General features: G+C 45.4%; 1 protein-coding gene across 1 annotated transcript in view; it reads left to right on the forward strand.

Annotated features, from left to right (window-relative positions):
* The window catches only part of LOC138481555 (zinc finger protein 2-like), a 258,357-nt gene that overhangs the window by 92,719 nt on the left and 139,167 nt on the right, over positions 1-26,471 (forward strand). Inside the window, exon 4 of the mRNA XM_069613733.1 lies at positions 9,143-9,256. Coding sequence (XP_069469834.1) covers positions 9,143-9,256 — 114 coding nt within the window. The remainder of the gene's footprint in view (positions 1-9,142; positions 9,257-26,471) is intronic.

The raw sequence follows: 26,471 nt of genomic DNA on the forward strand, positions 1-26,471 counted from the left end.
CCAAGTCTCTGCTCTGAAAGTATGGGATAAGTCTCCCAATATCTACAGCATCCTTCCTGACTCACGGAGCACCTTAGACTGAATTACTGCAGCCCCCAGTTAATCTGCGGACCACTTATTTTTGATGTCCACTGCTAGACCCATTCCCAGCTCACCTCCAAAATCACTTTGGCTGTGCCATGGCCTTCTCCTGAGTGTCAGATTGTATGTTGAAGGCAGAGGCTCCAGCGTGCCTTTGTTCACTCGCTGTTGAGAACATTTAAGCAAAACCCTTCGGCCAAGTCAGGCAAGTGGGGTTTCCCACACCATGTCAGTGCTGGCAGTAGCTCCAAAGCATATCAGTAGCACAGTATAGGCTGCCACAATGTGGAGCCTTTTGTGGGAACCTATGAAAAAAACAGCAATCTTGGGCTGCGGCTGGACCCACGTCATGAAACGGGTTTTGGATTTTATTTTCCATGGGTTTGAGTTTCATTTTGGTTTACGCACCATGAAGAAAGGCCATTGCTCGTGACACAGTGGCATGGCATCAGTTTTCAGGGGGGCCTACAGCAGTTGGCAGGCATGAACCTGGATTCAGCATATATGATAGGGTGACAGTCATTACCATGTCAGAGGTACCACCTCCTGACCTGGGGTAGGTGGCTACCAGGGCATAGACCAAAGCCAGTCCAGGGGATAGGGAGTTGGGAGAGGGAGGGCAGTTCTTGCCCCACCTGGGTATGCTTTGTGTATGAGTTAATACCACTGTCCCTTTGACAATGTCTGTCAGTCTCTCCTCTGGCCAGAGTTCTCATTTGTCTTTTTCAGAACCACAACTGCCAAAATATACCTGGGTGCAACGAAGAAAATCCATACTGGAACCAGGGGAATAGAATAGAGAACAAGAATGGAATGGACAGTCTTTTCCTGCCAAACATAAAGTAGACACGCAGCACCTAACCTACCAACCTCCGACTGATCCCATGGGAATGGTGGAGCAGCAGAAAATTAACTGTGAGTGAGGAGTGACTGCAGGGATGCAGACGAGATGCAGACATTTTCCCCAACCCCCATATGAAATAAAACTCGCCAGTGCATGTTTAAGGAAAGCAAGCACCATGAGCATATAGCTGCCACCCTGCAAATGGAGACTGAAAGGGGGCACGGTTAAATCCCGTTTAAAGCCTTCCAGGAGAGGTCCCAACCACCAGGGGGATAGATCAGCCAGAGATTGGCTAAGGGGAGCATGTGACCAGGGAGTCCAATGGAAGCCAGGAGGAGTGTTGGAAGGGGGTACGCTGTGCTATAAAAGCCTAGCCAGCACAAAGGAGATTGAAAGGTGTTCAGGTGAGATCAGGTGGAGTGGTTGTGGCTCAAGAGATCAGGCGGAGGATGAACGGTGGAGCAGAGTGCTAAGGAGACTGACAATGTTTTGTAAGAGTGCAGGTAAGCAATTGTGTTTGAGGGTGAGTGGTACCAGTTGTGTGTAGTGTAGTGAGGAGGGTGTGTGTGAAAGGAGAGTGACGATAGAGGGGGTAAAGCATTGGGGAAAATCAAGAGTGATGGTGAGTGTATGGAAGGAGGGTGTGGGGAGAGTGCAAGATGGTAGTTGGAGTAATGATGAGGGTGAAGTGAAGCAAAGGAAGACACGTTATTGAAGGACAGAGGTGCGAGGAGAGTGATGCAAGTAGAGAGAAAGGGATTAGGATGGATAGAGGGGAGAGGAGAGAGATGCTGATAGTGCAAGAGACGTCAAAGATTAAGGAGAGAAGAGCATAAAGGAGAGGTGAAAAGGAAGAGACGTGTGAGTAGAAGGAAAGAGCTAGAGGTAAAGAGAGAGGGAGACTAGGAAAATCAGGGAGGGAGTAGAGTGGAGTTGGATATAGAGGGTGAAATGGAGGCAACGAGATAGTGGGAGGGGGAAAGACTGGTTGAAAAACTCTTTGAAATCAGTCTGCTGAAAGGTAGAGGACGATTTAGAAATTCCATGCGGGAGTTGGACAGAGAAACCCACTCCCAGACTAGAAAAGGCCTAGACAGTAGTGGTTACCATGCTTTAGAATACTTTGGGGACATTCCAGTGGTTAGGGGCATCTGGACTAGGGTTGTGGGAGCCCATGAGGAGAACAAGATAGTGTAGGAACCCTCTCAGTTTGAACCCTGCCAGCCTTCACAAACCATTTGCTTAAAATATTAATAAAGCGCCTTACATCCATTGTCTTTATCTGTGGATTACAAAGCCCATTTGCGACGCACACCTATCCTTACTCCAGGCCCACTATCAACCCCGCCCTGCCGTGCAGTTCTTGATTTATGAATGTAATGGGGGTATCCTTTGTACAGAACTGAACTTGTCTGGCGATAATTTATTCACTCCAATGTTCACAACTTAAGCAATGCACATATGTTCACTGTAAGGTCTGAATGTTTGGTAGTCTGCTCCATGTCTGCTCCATTGGTACTTCTCATTTAGACATTTGTTTTGTGTCTGCTACATTTTCAAAAATCCTTATGTCATGTATCTTAAAAAGCGTGAAGAAGGGTGGCATGGCTAGGCAGCGCGCAATGAAGTTGTGCCTGTTTTGAGCTCCGCCGAAGGGAGCCCTGAACAACGCAATATTAGCGTTTTGCAACCATGTCCCTGAAGCATCTTGACAGGACTGTTGGCTGACTTCAAGGCGGATCTCCGGACAGCAATCCCCGTGGAAATCGGAGCGGAATTAAACAGAAAATTGCCGAAATCTCCCCGGCTCCCAGAGACCGTTAATGGCAAAATGGCAGTGCTCGCCATTTATTTGGCGGACCTCCTAGGATCCTCGGCCAGCCCGATGTGAGGGCTGAACGCAGCGTACTGGACCTGCTGCATAGAGGAGCGGGCCTGATGGTGTGGAGCCTCCGACCTGCGAGGAAGAGAGAGCGGGGCTCACGATGTGAGAGCGAACGCTGCTGGAGGAAGGCGGCTGGCTCCCCGGGGACGTGATAGTGTGCGGCCCGCCTGTGCTGGAGGAGAGGCGATTCATCGTGGACGCTCTGCTGCCTGGGGCTCATAGCCCGGACGGCATGCTGCTTATCTGGGGATCCCGCTGGAGCCTGGGAATGGAGGCGTCCCCATTCGAATGCAGAGCTTGACACTACTCCGCCTCCATAGAACGCCGGGGATGCTGCGGAGCCTGCCCGCTTGACGGTGGCTCTGCGAGGGCTGAAGCCTACCCAGGAAGCGTCATGCCAGAGCAGCCTTGTCTCGGAAGAGGAAAGTGACTGAAGTGAGTTTGTGATCCTGTCTGCCCGGAACTGTCCCGGGCTGGCGCGCGGTTTTGCTCCCGGGCTGGGATGGACTGTGCCCTTACTCCCTTCTCAGAGCCTTGGTTCTCATTGTGACCTGCCTGCTGTGCCTGGGGGGACTGGTTCTGGGTTGGTGAATGGCTCTTGGAACCCTAGGCTAGCCCTCCTGATCTGCACTCTCACTGGCTTGCTTTGATCTTGGATCCTCGGTGCAGTCGGGAACTGTTTGGCCCCTCTGATTATCCGGGACAATCACACATAACTGCTGGCTAACTACATCAGCCCCCAATAGCGCATGGACTTTCATTCCATTCGTGAGCTATCGTGACCCGGTGCCCTGCTCCCCTGGCGATGCCCAAAGCAGTAGGAAAGAAGAAAGCACAGGAAAATAAGGCCTTTCCAACACCCCAGGCGACACCTACTCTCCAGCGCCATAGAGTGGCAGTGGACATCCACCCAGCCCCCGCCATAGAGCGCCTCCTGGACGTGCCATTTTCCAAAACGGATTTTGAGGAGCTGCTAATCTTTTAAACAAGAGATTACTCACGAGATCAAAGCTGAAATAAACACCTCAAAAGACTCATTGGCTAGATCGCTGTCTGAACTAACTACCCACCTGGGAGAACTTGAAGCTAGGGTTAATGACCTAGAAAATGTAACATGCGAGCAAACACACGATACTGAAGTGCTCATGGAATGAGTGCGGACGATCGAGGAACACCTGGAGGACATATGGGGTAAACAGGCAGACCTTGAAAATAGGTCTAAATGGAACAACATACGCCTTCGAGGGATTCCCCGGCAGGTTTCGGACCAGGAGTTGGCCAACTATGTAAGCGATCTGTTCCGGAATATATTGAGCCTTCCCCCCCACTGAAGCACTAATCTTAGACAGGATGCACCACGTATACTCATCGGTCCAGCAGAGGAGAAATCTCCTTCCGGATGTCCTCACCAGGGTCCACTTTTTTCACCAGAAAGAAGAAATCATGGCAGCTTCCAAGAAATCATAAGCAATACAATTCCGTCCATACAGCTGTTCCAGGATCTAACCCCATATACCCTAGCATGTCTACGCCGATTACAGAGGGTGACCTCATGGTTACAAGCCCAGAAAATCCATTACCGCTGGGGATTCCCTTGTAGGCTGATCTTTGACTTTCACAATCAGCACTATACAGTCTCTTCGGAGGCAGAGGCGAAAGATCTAATGGCTGGTGGAGTTACTGAGTCCACACTAGACCGAGACCCTCGAATAGAGGTAGATCATGATTTTCAACCAACTCCAAAAGACGAGAAAGCCCAGGCGTTGGCGGCGAGTGAGAGGTCCCTCCCACCAGGAAATGGAAGTCGTGGATGACGCAGACACTCACCTCTCGCCGAACGACCCAAACGTCCGCCAAGAACAAGTCAGCACCCCGCTGAACAGTGGTAAACCTACGTAAATGGGAAACACACCCTGATAATCGGGTGGATTGTGCCCCGAGAGACGCGACGGACGGGTGTCCTGAAGGCTGGCATGGGAAATTGCGCTGGCAGAGACGCATGAGAGCTTTATCGAACATTTCGAAGGCCACCCGTGAGGCAAAACATGTAATGCCGGAAAACGTTGGAAGAGGGTAGATAATGCAAACTAAATCCCCATGACATGGTCCGAACCGTGGCCTCTAAGAGATCAATGCTGGCATGCCATTGACACACCTGCTGTGGAATGGACGAGACGCTTGCCTGGAGTGGGATTCGCGATGCCAATCACACAGAATTCTGATCTGTCAATGGACCACCCACTTGCACTACTTTGTTACGGGGCTCACTACCCGCAAGGGGATTTTATGGATTGCAAAAGTTGTATAAAACATCTCATCGGGGCGCCCAAGTCGGATTACGCCCATTGTTGCCGACGGTATGTTAATGTTGAAAACGAAATTGGGGCTACTAAATGATCTCCTATTGGAGGACGAGGCAATCCGCATCCATACAGCTGAAACCATTAGGCACTTTTTTCAGGAGAATGACACAGGGGACACGGGCCTTGGGGTAATGTGGGATGCTGCAAAGGCTGTTATCAGAGGGCACCTGATAGAACAAGCTACACAGAGAGGGAGGGCTAGGAAGGTCTTGCAGTCCCAGTTAGAGGGAGAGGTTTGTAAATTTGAAACAATACATAAGGGCAAGAGCTTGCGCTGCTCCCTGAGGGACCTCCGCGTAGCACAAAAGGCATTCGAAGCGCACCGTACATCAAGAGCGGCACATTATATGTTGCGGGTAAAACAATACTTCTACACAAAAGGGAACAAGGCTAACAGGCTACTGGCAGCAAAACTTAAAAAGCAAGCAAAGCGGAATAGGATAGACTCCCTGAGCGACCACTTGGGCAGACCTGTTTCCTCTGAGGAGGGCAAACTCTGCATTGTAGAAACCTTCTTTAGAGAGCAAGCAGCCTCCCATGTCGGGGATCCACAAACTGCCAAAAAATGTATAACAGAGGCGCGAGTCACACAAATCCCACAAGACTTACAGGCCTCATTAGAGGACCCTATATCTGCCCAAGAAGTCGAAGATACAATCAAAGCCCTTCCCACTGGCAAGGCCCCGGGACCTGATGGGTTTACCAATAAGTTTCACAAAATCTTCAGAGCTGAACTTACACCCCACCTCACAAAACTATTTAACTCCCTGTGGGAAGAAGGAGCTGTCACACAGACGATGGCGGAGTCTGCCACCACCCTAATTTTAAAACCGGGAAATGACCCAACAGAATGCGCATTTTATGGCCCTATCGCTCTTCTGAACTCAGATGCGAAGATATATAGCAAAGTCATTTCCCGTCGCCTAGGAGAGGTCCTGCCCCTCGTTATAGACCGAGACCAGACTGTATTTATTTAGGGCCGTTCGGCATATTATAACATCCGTCGAGCTGTAGACCTGATATCCTTAGCCCCATCAATCCCGGGCGCCCTTTCTCTCCTGTATTTAGACGCTCATAGGGCATTTGACAGTATGTCCTGGGAATACTTAGACCTAGTTTTAAAAGATTTTGGCTTCAGCAATTAATTCTCTAGACTTATACTGTCAAACTTCCAAACTCCTTCGACTCGCGTGAGAGTCAACTCACAATGGTCTGCTCAAATACCCCTGCGCAGGGGCACCAGGCAGGGATGCCCACCGTCGCTGTTGGTGTTTGCATTAGCGATGGAGCCCCTTGCCCAACACATTTGCCTTCACCCGGAGATCCAGGGATTCGAGCACAAGGGGAAATGTCACAAAGTTGCGTTGTACGCGGACGATGTGCTCTGCTTCCTTAGAGCCACCCATAGCTGCCTACCCACCCTCATGAACTCATTGGCTCGGTTTGCTGTGGTCTCCGGGTTCACAATAAATTCCGAAAAATCAATGGGAATGGGGCTGTCGGAATCCCAGTCCACTCTACTAGCACTGCAGAATACATACCCATTTCAATGGCACTCCACACATATTACGTACCTAGGGGTGCGCTTGGCTCCAACCTACGAGGGCCTGCTAAAAGCCAACATTCCTAACCTCCTCAAGGAAGCCAGGGACACTTTGCACAGATGGACAACGGAAGAGATGATATGGTTCGGTCGTATTAGCGCAGTCAAAATGTCTCTGCTCCCGAGGCTCCTATATACATTTCGTGCTCTCCCAATAACAATCCCGGAACGAGATCTCTGGAACTACAAAAATTGGCAGGTTTGTATGGCAAGGGAAACAACCGAGGCTCCCGCGCAGACTTCTTACGAGGGTGAAAGCGTCCGGAGGCCTAGGACTCCCTTCCATCTCAAGATACTTCAGAGCGGCTCAGGTAGCAGTGATGCTGGGGTGGTCGAGTCAGAGTGAGGCTTTACCTAAGTGGTATGATATCGGACAAGCAATGTCTCCGTCCCCCTGAATTTCTTGCCATTTCTCCCAAAAGAAGCACATACCCACCAAATCTCCCTTCTCCCAACCACGATAAACACACTTCGCTGCTGGGATAAAGCCTGTGCACAACGAGGTTTCTCAGCCGGTTTGGGCCGCCTTTTTCCTATCACCCAGAATCTGGCCTTCACTCCAGGCCTCCAACCGAATGCTTATCACCTCCGGTCAGAAGGGAAACCCCTAAGGTTTACAGGACCTCTATGATAACAACACACCTTTTGACCTTTGAACAATGCAAGTCGAAATGTGGGCTCCCCGAAACAAGAGAGGTTCAGATATTTGCAACTGCACCATTGGGTCACACACTCGAGCTTAAAATGAGCAGCTAACAGACCCCCTACAGGGATAGAACTGACAGTGTTGGAGGGCCAACAGACTCATAGAATAGCTACTTGTTATCGCCTCCTGGAGAATGTACCGTTGGAAGATAAATTACCCTACATGTTTGCATGGGAAAAGGAATTAGGGGATTATGATTCCCCAAGACTCTTGGCAGAAGATATGGAGTAGTGCCCATAAGACTTCACGCTGCACGGCGGTCAGAGAGGGTGCTGTCAAACTATGCTACCGCTGGTACCTATCTCAACATAAACTCCATGCAATGAACCCAGAGATCCCAGAAAGGTGCTGGCATAGATGTGGCGAGAGAGGTGACCTGGGACCCATGTGGTGGTACTGCCCAACACTACAATCATTTTGGTTGGAGATACGATCCAAAATCAAGGAGATTTGTGATACATTAGTTCCAATGGACCCGCAAATTCTGCTGTTGGGTGACATTCCCGAGGATAGCTCATACCCACTGTTGGGCCCCAGAGCGGAACTAGTCTCCCATCTACTTATGGCTGCTAGGCTCACGCAAGCCCGATTTTGGAAAGAAGTGGAAGGTCCACACATTGCATACTGGTGGGTAAAGGTCTGGGACCTACTTGCAATGGAAAAACTGACAGCCACGATTGACAGAAAGCTCGCTATGTTTATGCGCCTGTGGGGACCATTCTTAGACTATGGGCCTCATTACGAATCAGGCGTTAAGGGGTTAACGGCGCCGTAAATGGCGCCGACCCTTAACGCCTGATTCCGAGGTCCCTTTGCGCCATGGTGAGTTTAACGCCTGCTTTTTGCAGGCGTTAAAATCCATGGCGCTAAGGGACCATGGTGCTAATTACGCCACCGTAATTTACGGTGGCGTAATTAGCGCCTTCCCCACTCCCATTATGCCCTATGGGGCAAAAATGGGAATGGGGAAGTGTAAAATGGGAAATGGGGATTTACCGCCCCACTCACCTTGGAATGGGGCGGTAAATCCGCCATCCACCATGGTGTAAACATAGTTTACACCATGGTGGTAACGGTACGACCCAGGCGGTAACTTACCGCCTGGGTCGTAATGAGGCCCTATGTGACAGAAAAAGAGCATATGTTCTTCCAACCAAGACTTGTAAAATACCTGCTGAACCCATGACAATGATTCTAGATTGTATGAAATATGCATCTTAGATAATAGTACCAAGGACACAATTTTTACTGGGCTTTTATTTTTTTGAATTTTTTTCCTTTTCTCTCTCCCTCTTCTTCTCCTCTTTTCCCTTCTGAACGGTATGTAAACCCAGCTCTAATTAATTTTTCCTAAACTGTTTAATAGGAAGTTGCCAAAGAGTATTAAGAGCAACAGTTATATTGTTAATCGGATAAAATGAAGTTTCGGTACATGAATGTCAATCAGTTATGATGTTATACGATTGTTTTTTTTTTTGTAAAGATGTATTTTATGTGGTGCGAGATTTCAATAAAAAAAATAAACTTGAAAAAAAAAAGCGTGACAATCTAATAAATTCTTCTTTTCCTGTGATTCAAACAGACCAAAAGAAATGACACATTATGTCCTTTGCAGTTCCCCAAGTAAGTCATTAATGGTGAATGCCTGTTTTTCTAATAGGATATCATGCTATCAATTCTGAAAATTTTTTGGGGATGGATGAAGAGTTGGATTCTGGTTTGACAGATCATTATGTTGCCGAAGGAAGGAAAAACTGCGCTGACCCTAGCTTAGGTAAGGTTAATTTTTATAAGAGTTAATTCATCTATTCGGGGTTTGAACAGGGTGTGCCTATTCATAGCAGAGTTAGATATGTGGCTTTATCATTCATGTGGTCAAGGGAAGAGGACAAAGAGAGACTACCTTCCTTAAAGAGACATGTGCTCAGTTTCAGGGAAGCTATGATAGCTGACCACGGAGTGCCAGGAAAACTATGGTGGCTCATCACTGACCAGCGATGGCTAGCTTTTCATCTTTACATAGTTGAGCGACACAGAGAGAAAACAGATACTTTGTCATCTTAAGCCATCGTCTTCAATCATGTGAATAATTCTGGTCTGCCTAAAGTGAAGGTAGATGGTCAAAATGTTGCTTCAAATGGAAAGCAATAAACATTACAGGGATCCCATCTGCTCTATAACTAAAATGTTTAATCCCACAGTATTTCCAAGCTGCATGCTGCTCCACCATCACATTAGCCCATGTATTGAATAACCTAGATATAACCAAAATATTGGATGTGGGTGTTCCATAAAAAGAAATGGGAAGGTAAATTGGTAGCAGACTTAAGCAACTGTGATTAGTACTGTGTAATAATTAGTATTGATAGTACTGTGATTATTAGTCTTTGCCCTCTAGGATTGCACTGTGATTATTAGCGTGTGCCCTCTAGGATAATACTGCGATTGTTAGACTGCACACTACCCTTAGAGATTAGCACAAATTGACCTGATTCACATTTCTATAGCACCACTATAGAATAGCACTGTGAATATTAACGTGCACCTTCCAGGAAAGTACTGCGATTATTAGCTTGTGTCCTCTAGGATTGCACTGTAATTATTAGCTTGTGCCCTCTAGAACTACACTGTGATTTATTAGCTTGTGCCCTCTAGGACTACACTGTAATTATTAGCTTGTGCCCTCTAGAACTACACTGTGATTTATTAGCTTGCGCCTTCTAGGATAGCACAGTGATCATTAGCTTGTCCCCTCTAGGATTACACTGTGACTATTAGCTTATGCTCTCTAGGATAACAGTGTGATTGTTAGACTGCGCCCTACCCATAGAGATTAGCACAAATTGACCTGAATCACATCTAGAAAGCGCTGCTATAGAAAAGTACTCTGAATATTGACTTGCACCTTCTAGGATGCTACTGTGATTATTGGCTTGTGCCTTCTAGGATAGTACAGTGATTATTGAACTGGGCCGTACCCTTAGAGTTTACAATTTACTAACTTGAATCACACCTAGAAAGCAATACAATAGAATAGTACTACATTTATTGACTTGTGCGGTTCTATGACAATACTTTGATTTTTAGCTTGTGCATCCTAGAATAGTACTGTGATTATTATCTTGTTCCTTTAGGACAATACTGTTATTATTAGCTTGTTCCTCCTAGGACAGTACTGTGATTATTAACTTGTTCCTTGAGAAAGTACTGTGATTATAGGCACACAGGGACAGTACCGTGACTATTAATCTGGAATATTGGCCTACCACACAACATTATTGAATTGGCAAGAAGGCCTGTAAACCACTTCTAGAGGTTGACGCAGCGAGATGGTACTGTGATCATTGGCCCCCTGACATTCTGAGACGGTGCTGTGAACAGTATTCTGCTTCACACCACAGAGATGTGTCTGTTGCTGTAAGTCTCTTCCAGGGAAAACCACATTAGGGACAGCCACTGAAAACACCCTAGCGATATAACCCTAGTAGACCTTCCCAACCGGCCAGCCCATACTCGAGACAGCGACTGAACTACCCTAGCAATATCACCTGACTAGACCACCCCAACAGACAGAGCCCAAGCTTGGATCGGACAATCCACCACACCAAGTCCAACACCACAAGACAGCCGGACTAAAAGCACAAAGACCAACTCTGCAACAATGAACTGAACAAAAACCAACCAAAACTCAAAATGCCACGGAAATGAATTGGACCAAAGGAAAGACAAAGAGCAGAAAGAACAAACCCAACTGAACACCACCAAAGACCCACAACTGCAGAACACACTCCCGTTGTCACGCTCCCTCCTGTCATGCACCACACACCCACACATATCCCGCCCCCTCCTGTCATGCACCACACATCTAAGTGCCCCATAGCGCTCCCAGGCCCCGCTTCTCACTCCTCTACTACTCACATAGGGCAGGGGTCATGTGAGCGGCCGGTTCCACGTTTCCCTCTGGGACGGTTCACCGATTCAAGGCGCGGCAGGCGCCGTCTGCAGTCCTGATTGCACCCCTTCTTACAGTGGCAGTTGCCCTGGCGCATTGGGGTAGGCATTTGCAGACGATTGCGTTCGTATCACGTGACTGTTGGTTCCCGGTCATGATGTACGAATTCCTGTTCACGTGATACTGCTGCGTGTCATGTGACAAGGAAGCGATCTGTATTTAACCAGTGACGCGCCCTATGCTCCTTGCTTCACAGCTGTTTCCTTGGAACCCTGTACGGCGATTACGGTTTGATCTTGCTTCACAGACCTCAACCTCGGAATTGCTACACGGACGCCTTTCGGATTTTCCCTTCTGTTTTGACGCTTTTGCTCTTGCTTCACGGACTTCGAGCTTGGATTTGCATCATGGACTCCTTTGGATTAACCCTGCTGATTTGGTGTTCTGAATCCGCTCTCCAAGTGTTGTTTACAGACTTCAGGATTGTTTCACGGACCTACTTGTTTCCGCCAACGTCATCTACAGGTGGGCCAGTCGGTGTTTGCTACACACCACAGTGAGCTCTCCCAACTCACCCTTGCCTCCATCTGGGGTGCTGTTCATGTGTCCCCCACGGACCCACTCCCTAAGCCCAGTGTGGTTAGCAGCAACATCACTGCCCTTGCTAGGTAAGCCAATCACAAGCCTTCATGTATATTGTATCGGTTACTGTGATTGTTTGGTGCTAATCAGGCATTTTGCTTTACAGCGGCTTTGGGGTTTCCAGTGTTCCATGGTTCTGGGCTTACGGCATCTCCCACCTGTGGCCTCAAGGATTGCACAGAGAGTGGTGTTACTTTCTCCTTGTGTGGTACTTGTGGACAGAGGTCTCTCTAATCTTCACGACAATCAAGTCTTGAAACCCGTAGACCAGAACAATAACAGAACCAACGCCGAGAGAAGAGGAATCCCTATACCTAACTCAATAGCTCGCAACAAACCGACCCAACGCACAAATCAAGAACGCAACCAAACACAACCACGCAGAAGAAGAACACACAAAACTAGAGATTACATGAACATAATCGACGCCCTAACCTCTTAAATCACAAAAACAAGAGAACCCTCTGCTGGACAGCCACAAAACTTAGAAGACGAGCCTGCTGAAAACAAAAACTCAAGACTGAACCTAGAACAGCTTTTCGACGACACTGACACAACTGTACCAACACCACAACTAGAGATCGACTTGGAAGGGAACCTTAACACGAGTCAGAAGACAACTCCAACAAAAAAGTACAAACCAAACTATACCTTAAAAATCCACTGCAACCGAATAAACGTAATATCCATGTCAAAACACTCAACAGAGATCTTCTACCTTCTCTGTGACGACGGCATCGACATCCTATTTATCACAGAAACATGGCTGAATGACAACTACAAAATCACATTCCAAAACTGCCACCTTACCAACTTCAAATGCCTTCAGTGAAACAGGAAAAATAAAAAAGGAGGAGGCCTTACAATAGCATTCAAAGAACACCTGAAAGTAAAACGGACAAACCTCTTAACATCATGAACTGCAAATCCATGGTCATACACCTATCGGCGAATCCGAAAACAAACATTAAATTCATACTGGTTTACAGACCACAGACATACGATGCAACCTTCGTCGAAAACTTCATAGAAGCCATCACCAACATAGCCATCGAGCACGAACATCTAATAATCCTGGGGGACTTCAACATTTGGTTCGTAGAAAAACAAGCCAACTCTCAAAACTCACTAATTGGGCAGCTAACGACCATGAAACTACAACAGTTGGTCAAAGGTGCAACACACTCAGCAGGACACACCCTTGATGCAATATTCGCCAAGAAAAAACTTTATCATCATGGCACCACCAATACAAATACTTTGGAGCGACCACCTCATCATTCCATTCGTGATCACACTACCAACTCAAGTCTGCATATAGCCCCTCAAGATCCCAACCACCACAAAAAGAAACTGGAAAACCGTCAAAGCACGCAACCTAATAGAACAACTGGAGACGACCAAACCTTCAACGTCAGAACTGGAGAAGGCAGACCGAGACGGGAAAGTGGAGCTACTCCACAAATGGATTGCTGATACAATCGAAAACATCAACCCGGAAAAACCATTGACCCCCTCAAGAAAAAGAGCAATGGCAAAATGGTTCACCCTACTACTAAGCACCATGAAAAAGAAAATCAAGAAGCTGGAATTGGAATGGAGGAAAGAATATGACCAAGATAAAAACAGCTCCAGAAACAAATCTGATCATATGGTGGTCAGTGATAATGTCGAATGCAATAATGTCGACAGTCAAAATGTCGAAAAAAAAGGTCAAAAAAAATAATGTCGAAAACCAATAATGTCAAATTTTTTCTACATTTTTTCGAATTTTTAGAAAAAAATAAATAAATATAATTAAAATGTGTTGAGTATGAGGGGGGTGGGGGGGGTTGCAGGGGGGTGTTTGGTGAGGGGGGTTGGGGGGGTTGGGGGGACCCCCCCTAGTAAATGATATTCTTCTTGTTTATTTATTTATTGAATAAATAAATATATAATTAACATGTGTTGAGTATGAGGGGTGAGAGGGTGGTGGGGGGGTGGCAGGGGGGTGTTGGGTGAGGGGGATTGGGGGGGACCCCCTTCCCTAGTAAATGATACTCTTCTTGTTTATTTATTTATTGAATAAATAAATATATATATATATATATATATATATATATATATATATATATATAATTAAAATGTGTTGAGTATGAGGGGTGAGAGGGAGGTGGGGGGGTGTTGGGTGGTGGCAGGGGGGTGTTGGGTGAGGGGGGGTTGGGGGGGACTCTTCTTGTTTATGTATTTATTGATAGTGCTAAATGACATTTTTTTCGACATTTTTTTTTCAAAAAATTGACTCTTTTCATTATATGTATAGGTTTTCGACATTGTTTTCGACATTTTTTTTCGACATTTTTGTAAGTCGACATTTTTTTTCGACATTATCACTATAAACCTGATCATATAAGAAGGAAATTCAAAAGGCAAAGACAAGGCATTATGATGACAGAATCACCAATGCCACCAACACACAAAAATAAATGTTCAACATCATGAAAGAAATGAGAAACCCACCACGTTGCGACAACACTCCAATACCCTCACAGAAACGATGCAACAACTTAAAAAACAGAATCAACGACATCCGATAAATCGTACAAAACAGACCAACCAACCCTAACACTCAACCAACCGGACCCGACGCGGCACCACAACACAAACTCCAAACCTTTCCAGAAATATCAATAGAGACATTCGTCAAGCTGGTTGAACACAGCAAGAAAGCAGGATCACCCATGGATCCCTGCCCCCTGACGTCTACAAATCAATCCTCGCACAAGGAACGCCATCAGAATACTACAGAAATCTCCTCTTAAATCTGTCGCTTTCAACAGGGACTGTACCACGATCCTTCAAATCAGCATATATCAAACCACTTTTAAAAAACACAAGTGGCGATGTGGAAGACCTCTCCAACTGCAGACCGATTTCAAACATTCCCTGCCCGGCAAAACACCTAGAAACATAAATACACAAATTAACCCAAAAATATGTAGAAAAACACCACCTGCTAGACCAAGCACAAGTCGGCTTGAGACACGCAAGAGGAACAGAATCAGCACTGCTATCCATCTGGGACGACTTAAAAACAAACGCAGACTCCAACTCAACCTCGGCTCTGATTCGGCTTGATCTCTCCGCAGCCTTCTACATAGTAAGCCATGACACCCTTATCAAAAGACTGGAAGATATAGGTATAACGGTCATGGCGCTACTCTGGATTAAATCATTCCTAGCAAGCAGAACAGAAACCTTATGGATAAAACTCTTCAAATCTACTCCATGAGTTAACTACTGTGGAGTACCACAGGGATCCTCACTATCACCACTATACTTCAACATCTACCAAAGTCCAGTAATCAGGATCTTCAAAAAATACATTACATGCTACAACTACGCAGACGACCCTCAAATCATCTACACAATCGAAGACACTCAAGCCGATCACTCAAACCTAATAGAATGTCTAAAAGAAATCTTTGATTGGATGAACACCAACAACTTGAAAATCAACCCAGGAAAGACAGAAATCATGATCATATCCAAAAACCAAGAGAACACCTACATTCCCTGGCCGACGGAAATGGGAACCATGCCCACATCATCTAAGGTAGTAAGAAACCTGGGATTCCTAATGGACAACCCTAACCTTAGAACCACTAGTAAACGTAATAATTAAGAAATGCTTCTTCCTGTCACACAACAAGAAGAATCCTACCGTTTCTCTCATTCACCCACAAAACACTGACAACCGGCGCCTTCATCATGTCAAGAATCGACTATGAAAACAACCTCTACCTCGGGATGCCGGAATACCTCCTGAACAAATTACAACGCATCCAAAATGCAGCAACCAGACTCCTCCTCTATTCAGAAGAGACCACATCACTGCAGCACTAAAAATTCTACATCGGCTCCCAATCAAACATCGTATCGCATTCAAAACAATGTGCATAACACACAGGGCAATGAGCGGGCAGGGAGCAGAATTCCTATAAAAGAAAATAACCATCTACAAGCCAACAAGACTCCTCAGATCAAACAATGAAATCCGCCTGGAGCCAAAACCATATGTCAAGAAAAAACTAGGGGGTTCCTCATTCTCTCACCTAGCCGCAAAAAACTGGAACAACCTCCCGAAAGAAATGGGAAACACCAAAGACCACCTAATATTCAGAAACCTTCTAAAAACCTTCTTCTTCAACACCTCAGAACCTAACTGAAACTGAAACAATCAAACGGGAAACACAAAGAACAGATTGACTGACTATTTTGTATTTGTATTTTATTGAATTTATATAGCCCTTTAATCCAAAGTGCTGTACATAAGAACTAGAAGAAATACAACAAGCATAAAATGGTAATTGAATCACAACTCAAACAGTATAAGGAACAATTTATATTATTGCTGATGTGAGGAGGGAGTGGAGAGGGACAAGGGATAGGGGAGAGACAATAAACAACAGGTAATAATTAAAACATAAATTGAAACGGTGAAAGGAACAATTAACATTATGGTAAGGAGGGAGTGGAGAGGGACAAGGGAATAAGAGGGAGTGGGAGGTACAACAATATAAGATGATGATTGAATCACAATATGATGGCACAGACAACACCCAAGGCCGACTAAAGGTAACCCCTATGAAAACAAGAGAAACAATGCTAGATGGAACAGAACACAAGCAACAACCCCATGAGAACAGAAATTAGCATGCATGCCCAACACTACCAACAACCTTACCCACTCGGAAAGGACATAAGCTACAGGCGCAGCTGATGAGTAAATCAATCCAAACTAGATCACAGTAAAGACAAACAGGGATAAAAGGGCTGGCCGAATAAAGAGATAGAAACACGAAATTAGCTAACTTAGCATAAAGGCAGAGGGATGAAACAGCCTTTGACACTGAAACTTAATCACCGAAAGGAAACTGCCATCTCTAAATCATGAATGAAACTCAATAGGAATATGCATCTTTCCTAACAACAAGGATACTAACCAACCCAAAAAACTACTAAATACCTCACCACTCCTCCCACACTCTAATCAAACACAACCACACCTCTTATAACCACAGCAACGCACACGCACTTAAAACCGCAGCAACCCTTCACCACACCGCAACAACAACCACACCATACAGACCCACAGGCAACTGCACACGATGGACTCTGAACCCAATAACACACCAATATGCTCAGCAAACGGTTATAACCGAACTGAAATTGCCAACAGTACTTCACAGCTCCCTTGCTCTTCTCCAAACTTTATCCTACTAGCATGCCTAACCTACCCCCCCTTTGTTTCAGATCTGCCAGAGTGCCAGGGGACCACTCAGTTGGTGACAGTGCACGGTGCAAATATACTTTAACATTAACTTGCCTTGATGCCCAGATTTGAATGACCAGTTTTTCACAGTATCTGGCAACCAGACAGAATACTATAAACAGCTTGTCACTGTTAGGGAGATTTTTTCACAACCCTTTGGTGAGAAGTGTGGAATTATCCAATCTAACGGTAGAACAGTGTCACCTAAAAAAAAGACCACACTCTCCAATGGTAGCCGTAGCAGAGCAGTCAGGCTTACCTCCAAGAGGTGGAAGACTGGCAGGAAGGTACAATTAATCAATCCTACTAGAGTTCACACATACAATATTTATTAGGGGGAAAATAAGTTACACAAAACACATAGCAGAGCCTAGTGTAAATAAAAAACAGTACATGGACAGTTGAGGGTTAACTCATCCTTTACCCCACCCTTTACCTTAATATGTAAGTCCCATACCAGTTGGTAAACACCGTGCATATAGGATTTCGAGAAGTAAGTCAAAGGAATGATTTGGTCAAATTTTTTTATTACCCCTACGGGTCGGCCATGTGTTTTTAAGCCTAAGTCACTCGATTTTAGAAAAATTTCCTATGGATCTTACCCGAGTTTTCATCCATAAAACGCACGCGAAAACAGGCATCAGGGAGCCGCCATTTTGTGATAATCCTATCATTTCCCCCATCGCCCTGGCTGACCTGCTTTTGCGGCACTAAATCATATCCCCCGCCCCTGAGCCTGTCATCAGCAGACGCGTACCGCGTACCGCCCATTTCACAACACCAAAGCACGTCTCGTGTCAACATTCACTGCGCTTCAGCTAATGACGTGTCGCCATGGAAATGGCAGGACGCCTCTTTCCTCAATAAGTATAAACAGACCGTTTCACAACACACAGCAGCAGATTTTCGATTCCATTCCTCTCTCTGTGTTACTTTGAGTATTCTGTGACTCGTTTCTGTGCTCTGGTCAGCTACCTTCGTTGCTTGTAGCCCGTGTGAACAGATACCAGTACCACTGCTATAAATGATTTTAGTTTGTTTAACACACAATGGATACAATAATGCCCTACATGTACGAGCCCGAGTATACCAAGGAGGAACTACTGGAAATGGAAACACGTGAAAACGATGGGTCTTCGGACGGCAGTTGGGACGACGATTCAACAGCTGAAGAGCCTGGACCTAGTCGCATTGATGGTGTTTCCACCTGGTGCACATGCAATCGGTGCGAGCTGATGCCAACCGAGGACGAGAACTGCTGCTGCTGTGAAAACTCGGGATGCGTGGCCTACATTTCGGAAGGCGAGCCACGACTGCAATGCATCACCGAGCTGCCAGACTTCAGGGCAGCCTGCTTCACACGGTGCGTGTTGAGGATAATGATGGTGCTTATGCACAAACTTCGTGCAACTGTTCGTCCTCGTAATCCGAGTAACGAGTAAGTATACTCTGCTTGTCATGCCACTCCTATTTCATGGTCTTCTACTATATCCAAAATTACATCTACATATCATTGTAACGCACGAAAGGCGTTCAATAGTGTGCAGTGTCTAGATAGCATTTGTCCGAGCAGAATGCCATTAGTTACAACAATTGTCATTGACAACAAACGTTTATTAAACTTATCTTGGTCATTTATAAAAAGTTTGTTTCATTCCTTTTCACAGGTGGTACAGGCTGGTGGCCTATCGTTCCTTTACATGGTGGCTTCACGGGAGGCTTGGACACCGCGTTCGAAGAGTGATACCTGCCTGTGCTGTTCGTGCCATAAGAGAAACGTTCCCGAGTGACAGCGGTCAGTGCAGGGGATTTTCTCTCGCTGTGCTGCAACCTGAACTGTACAATGTTTAAAGTCTTGTATTTTTGTGTCATCAAAATAAGATACAAAGTAAAACACCACATATATTTTAACAACGGTTGTTTCGATTTTTTTAAAGGAATCAAGTGTGTCTCCATTCAAGGATGGACGTCAGACATCTGTGCTCGGAATGGGTGAAGGTCAGGTCGCTGTGAAGCGGGGTGGTCACTATCTAAGCTAACATAATATATTATCAATAATGCATGCACTAAATAACACTTGTTCAAAGTCTTTCAGTTGGTTATGTTTCTATAAAAGTCACACATATATCTATACTATCAATTAACATTGGATTATACAGGCCTTAGGTCAAGGGTCTTGACCACTATAATACACTGTTTGAAGTGTGGGTCTGTGCTCACAAGAATCTCCGGTATGTGGCATTTGTTATTGATAGGCAACGATATACTGCAGTAGGGGTCTAATGTTAGTTGGGGATCTGCTAGGTGGGCATCATGGCGTGGTCAGTGGTCTGGCACATGAAGAGAATACCTTGCAGGGACACAGGGTCAGAATGGCAGTAAGTTTCCACTGGCGAGGGTGCGTGGGCAAGGACACGTTTGTGGAGATGAACGAGCTATGTGCTTGGTTCAGGCTGGTTCACATGCAGGACCGTGATCTCAGAGGAAGAGTGATGTGTTACATTTCTTAGCTGTTGCAAATACCTCTGGAGATTTCCAGTCAGAGTGGGAACGAGGGTGTGGGCCATGTGCTCTGCGCGCTGTACTATCGCAGTGAGGCCTGGTCACCAAGATGGAGTGGAAAGGGGGTACAAAAATGGATGCCCCATGTCCTGCTCAGTGTTCCCATCTACGCGAATCTCATCCAAAGTTAACATCACATAAGGGCAAGGGGCGAACCCACTACTGGAGGCACTTGGTACGAGTTTCTACTGAGAAGTAAAGGATGAGAGGGGCCTGATGGCCCCTCGCTCCCACACACTTGCCTGCACGCCCCAGGCCCATCCATCCCACCCCCTCTATCAAAGGCGGTTCGCACCCGGGGATGAGCGCTGGCATGGGGGGCTGTCACGGGCGCAAACGGCCAAGGTGCCAAACAGCATGTGCACTTCAAAAGGTATCCCACGCCCAGGGCCCATCGCTCACATGGCCTCCTCAGACCCGTGTCTCCAGGCAGGCCTCCCCTGAGGCAGGCCGTCCCCCTGCAATCCACATAAGTGTGTCTCCATTCAGCAGTCTTCCTGTGCCTTATCTGCACGGCCCAGGCCCATCCATCCCACCCCCTCTATCAAAGGCGGTTCGCACCCGGGGATGAGCGCCGGCTTGGGGGGCTGTCACGGGCGCAAAAGGCCAAGGTGCCAAACAGCATGTACACTTCAAAAGGTATCCCACGTCCAGGGGCCATCGCTCACATGGCCTCCTCAGACCCCGTGTCTCCAGGCAGGCCTCCCCCGAGGCAGGCCGCCCCCTACAATAAACATAATACTACGACGTACACACGTCATTCATTCACAAACACACCCCTGTTTCTAATACTTTATAAACCACTTGATATGTCTCATGAGAACATCTTTGTGCTTTGCAAGTCAACTCCTGAACCTTCTACCTGAGAAGCACTGAGATCTATGCTAATCTGCTCGTCGCCGTGCTATCTGTGACCGCTTCGAGCAAACTCGTCAGTGTGCTACCTGTGGCCATCTACCTGTTCTCCTGCAACATACTGCTCGGCCTGCTGAATCCAACTGTTTGTTGGTCAAGGTAAGGCCATGTAGCCTAGTCATATTTCGGTCATTTTTACATTTCAATCTATTTGCTATTACAGTACCCAATAGAGCTATGGTCATTGGTCTCATTGCTATTGACTTGAGTTTCAATTGTTATGCTATCAATAGATCTATTTATTTTCATCTGTGTCAATTGTCATCGAATTGAATCCTTCGGGGGTCCAGTGTATAATGTAAGCATGGTTCCTTTTCGTGCAAGACAGAACATCCAAGGGACGAGTCACATGTTCAGAGTTTAGTCACATAATTTAAAACATTTCTGTAATTTATGCAAATACTAAGCCGCGCATGATGAACTGGTATAGTTCCGGCGACCAAAACAAACCTTGCATTGAGCATGGTATGGTTAATTTACTTTTTTATGACATTTTTATTCATCACGCTTGTATAATAATGTCGATATTTACTTTTCAGATTTTTCAACAATGCCTGCCTGTTCGATTAGCGGTTGCCCTTCGAAGACCCATGCTAAATCTGAAGGCACTACAATGCATGTATTCCTGAAAACTGTTGATCGAATAAGAGAATGGGTCAGACATTGCGGATATCCACTGGATGAGCTGGAAAGTAGAGTCCAACAAGTCTTTGAGGACAAGAGGGGTGATCGATACCGCATCTGCAGCCGGCACTTTCCCTCGAACATGTACACCACATCTTGGGTAACAAAGAAGAATAAACGGCGATCGACACGAAATTTGCTTGCAAACGCTATTCCCACTCTATTCGTCCACAATCCGCCACTGGTGAGTCAAGTGTCCGTTTTTAGCCTTAGGCCTTGCGGTAGTGTGTAGGTAGCCGAATAGATTGATTGATTGATATTTTAGGTGTTGTTTCCAATTTGTAATACTTTCGAGATTGATATGAGTGTATAGCTTTTTGAATAATGACATTTATCAATATAATATTTTTAGATTTTTAGATTTCATAACCCACAAACGAAATCTATATATGGGCACAGGGAACTGTGCTATATTGCACATTACTCAAGTATTCTGTCTCCTTACATGGCAATTTTAAATATTGGCATTTCATTATCAAACAATAATTTACCTTTACAACTTCTTGACTATCCCTTGAATCTGAAGCAAGAACATTCTACTTCCGTCACGTGCTCGCAGTTATCAACCACTTCTAGCTTGGCTATTCCGCTACAGACTTGTTTTATGCATGTCAAGTAATAGTTTGTATGTATCGTGTGATTATTTTACCAATTGTTTGGTTAGTGCTTTCCAATTGATATACACCTTAGTTGTCGTACCCTGGTGTTTGTTTTCAGTTATAATTAGTGTTATCCATACTAATGCAAGTACTGTCTTTCAGGGAGATGCTGAAGCGTCCACCACATTGACAACAGCCCTAGATGTTCTTCAGCAGCACGAGGTATGGATACTGACAGCTCAATCGACCGTGATCATCAGGACTGGAACACTTGTCGTTTGATGTTTCATTCGTGGTTAGCCGTTGATATGTACCTGTGCGGTCGACCCCAAGCGTGTGTTGTGTTTTCAATATTGTAATCCTTACTAATGCAAATACTATTTTTCAGGCAGTTGTTGAATCGTCAACCCACGCACTTGATGCGGAGCCTGACATTCAAGTAATTCCAGTGGAAGTGGGACCATGCGGATACGAATCGGAGCAACAGCTTTCAGAAGTGCGCATCACATTGACAACAGCCCTAGATATTCTTCAGCAGCACGAGGTATGGATCCTGACAGCTCCAACGAGCGTGATCATCTAACGTGATTCCATTTGCTATACTTTCTTTCCTATTAACGCAAGTACTGTGTTTCAGGGAGACAATGGAGCTTCCACTACAATCACAAGACCCCATTTAGATGATGCAGATGTAAAGAAATCGGAGAAATAAGTCGATTAAATCTGATAATTTTTAAATATTCCTTGATTCTTTTAGACAATGCAACATTTGTGGTTATCTCTTTATATGTACCTGTGCCGTCGACCCCAAGTGTGTGTTATGTTTACAATATTGAAAACCATACTAACGCAAGTACTGTGTTTCAGGGAGTTGCTGATGCCTCCTCTTCAATACAATCATTCGTGGCAGTCCATGCAGAGCCAGAGGTATGGATACTGACAGCTCCATCGAACTAGGTCATCAGAGCTCGAATACTTGTCGTTTTTTTGTTCCACACAATGTTTAAATCGTGTTTGGCTATTGAGATGTACATGTGTGTTCGTCCACACGTGTGTTTTATGCTAACAATACTTTGATACACAGTAATGAAAATACTATGTTTCAGGGAGTCGATGGAGCCTCATTCCGTGCTGTCTATGCGGATACAGAAAATATAGTCGTTGCAGCGCAAGAGAAAGGGGAGACATGCGGTTACGTATAGGAGCAACAGCGTGCAGATGTTGAAGGTCGAGTCAAAAAAGTTGCAAAGAAAAGAAACAAAAATAAGGTTAGTTACAAACAGTTCATAACTTTAGAAATTTTTTTGTGCTGGGGACTATTTTATGTTTTTTTCAAGTCAATTGTACTATACTTTATCTTGTGTTTAAACTGAACATCCCTTTTCCAATCTGTCCTCTAGTTACACGTGGGTCTACGAACTATACATACACAGACAGTGAAGCGAATGAGAGATGTTGCTTGCCAGACCATTTACACTATGGAGGCTATGGAGGAACTATTAATTCAGACGCAGCGTGTTGAGACTCGGGATGCTCATGTCCAATGTACAGAAAATGAAATGAATGTGTCCGGAGAATCCGGCAAAGTTGTATTGGACCATTGCTACAGTACGACCGCACCACCGCAACAACATGATACTGGATGCATTGAAGATAGCTCTGAAGTAGTCGCAGATCAATTTACACAATCTACACCCGCCAAAAAATTGCCACCAAAAAAGCTGTCGACATTGTTGTGTTCTCCCATCAATGTTGAAGTAGCAGATGTTGAAATGACAGAGAATGAACCAGCAGCAGCATTCACCGACGCATCAGAACTTGATAGCAGCGATATTTCTTTCAAATGTGGTGATATGTCCTCAACGTCACAGGCCGAAACAACTTTGATGCAGGATGACAGTCTAATGAAAGAGGACAAATACATAGTATTTGACAGTTGTTTGATGGATATTATAAGTATGCTGAAATGTGGGCATTCCGTCAGAGGGAAAGTATGTGGGAAGCCATTGATTCATGTGACTCGTCAAAAACAAGGCAGTAACATCACAATACATGCCGCCTGTAGATTACATCATACGTTCTCATGGTCTGCACAACCGATGCTGGAGAAACTGCCAGCAGGCAATCTACTGTGTGCAGCTGCATCACTTGTTAGTGGCTCCAGTTTTAGAAAGTTAAAGTCTTTCTTTCTGTTTTGTGGGACTCCATTTCATTTAAAAAATGCAGTACTACAAATACCAACATGATTATCTGTTTCCGGCCATTAGTGATGCTTGGAAAATTGAACAATTGTCTCTAGCAAGTACATTCGAAGGCAAACGATTCAGGCTAGCTGGCGATGGACAGTGCGACAGCCCTGGATTTTCGGCCAAGTACTGCACCTACCACTTTCAGGACATGGATAGTAAGAAAATTGTGAGGTCGGTGGTCGTGCAGGTAACACAATGTACATCCTCAGTGGCCATGGAGAAACTAGGATTTATAAAATCAGTGGAATATCTGCAATCGAGGGGAATGCACATCGACCTCATAGCCACGGACAGACACGTTTCAATTGCCAAGACAATTAGAGAGCAGTTCCCACATATTAAACATCAATTTGACGTATGGCATCTTGCTAAATCAATCAATAAGAAAATCTCGGCTGCAGGGGAAAAAAAGGTTTGGAAAGTATTTGAGTGGTCCCAGTCTATCAGCAACCATCTTTGGTGGAGCTCCAAAACTTGTGAAGGGTCAGTGGAAATACTACTTGAAAAATGGCGGTCACTGATGCACCACTGTACCAACGTACACCGCTGGTCAGAAAACCTACATTTCCACCAATGTGAACATGGCCCTTTGTCCCCAGTGGAGGCACGGAGGAAGTGGTTGAATCCATCTTCACCGACACACAAAGCCATTGAGAAGATTGTTTTCGATAAAACTCTATCAAGAGATTTGAGGGGACTGACAGAATTCTGTCACACAGGAGGTTTGGAGGTGTTCCACAATATGTGCCTAAAGTACAGGCCAAAGCGCTTGCATTTCAGCATACAGGGCATGAGACATAGGACTCTACTTGCCGTCTTGGCCCATAACGAGAATCTCGGCCGTGAACAATCTAGGACTAAGGGTAATGTAAGGATGCCTCGCTACACTAAGGCCTTTTCAAAAAGAAGTAAGCAATGGGTGATCAAACCAGTCTATGGGGAAATGGAGTTCGACTTTGTCAAAAGCCTTATTGTTGCTGTATTAGAGAAGCACAGATATGGAATTTTGAACGATTCTGTGCAGAGCACTGATCCATTGCCACCCAACATTGCCACTGTGCCATGTCCACCCAAAGGAGAGCTGGTTGTGAAGTACAAATCCTGGTTTAAATAATTGTAATACAATTGTCTTTTTGTAAATAAATGTTATTGTACAGTGTGCATACAAAGTATGCTAACCCTAACCCCTATCTTCACCATCCTGGATGCTCCTGGAAGAGGCCCACAACTCCGACTGGCAGTATAAGGTTCTATTGTTTTTTGACCTTGAGAGACAGGGACCATGCCGAAAGAACTTCATTTGAAGGGGGGGGGGGTGCAATAACGTAAGAGACGCTAAGGCAGAAAATTCTGAAACTAGACCGAGTTTCATGTTAGTTCAGTATACGAAAAATCATTGTCAGGAGCACAGTGGGATTTACAGACTGCATTACGCAGAGACACAATGGAAATTGCAAATATAATGTAAGTACCTCTTTAGACGCTTTTATACCGGAATGAAGAATTAATGAATGGATGCATGAATAAATGAAATAATGAAGAGCTTGGAAAACGTTTGTGGGATCGTCCTTGTAGCGGGCACATGGGCATGCAGGTCCACATTCCACACGCATGTAGACAAAAAGTAGTTTCTCAAAGTGTACTAACCTCGATTTATTTCGTTAGTTTTCGCATTGATTTTAGACCCGAACATACTCCATTGCACTATCCTTGAAAGCAAATAGTTTCAGCTTGGCCGTAATAAATAAAATGAATAATATTAATAAAGATCGGCTGGCGAGACTAATTATAAATTTTATGTTTTCAAAACAGGTATATCCTTCCCTTTTGCTACTGTCACCAGTTTCAGACACCGGCAGATGGTTTTTTTAACCGCCAGCTGCAGCTTAATGTAAAAACTGCACAATCCTGATGATTTTATGGGACGATCGCCAAGGGCCCATATGCCCTTACGCGGTACTAGCGGCTAGAAGCAACATATCAACCTTGACGCTGGCCTAGTGCCTACTTGATGGAACAGCCTTTCGGTTCAACGTGCGACAAAAGTGCTTCTTTGAACGAAAACCAACACC

This window comes from Ambystoma mexicanum, chromosome 5p, assembly GCF_040938575.1.
Source record: "Ambystoma mexicanum isolate Mex_15411 chromosome 5p, UKY_AmexF1_1, whole genome shotgun sequence".
NCBI classification, from domain to species: Eukaryota; Metazoa; Chordata; class Amphibia; order Caudata; family Ambystomatidae; genus Ambystoma; species Ambystoma mexicanum.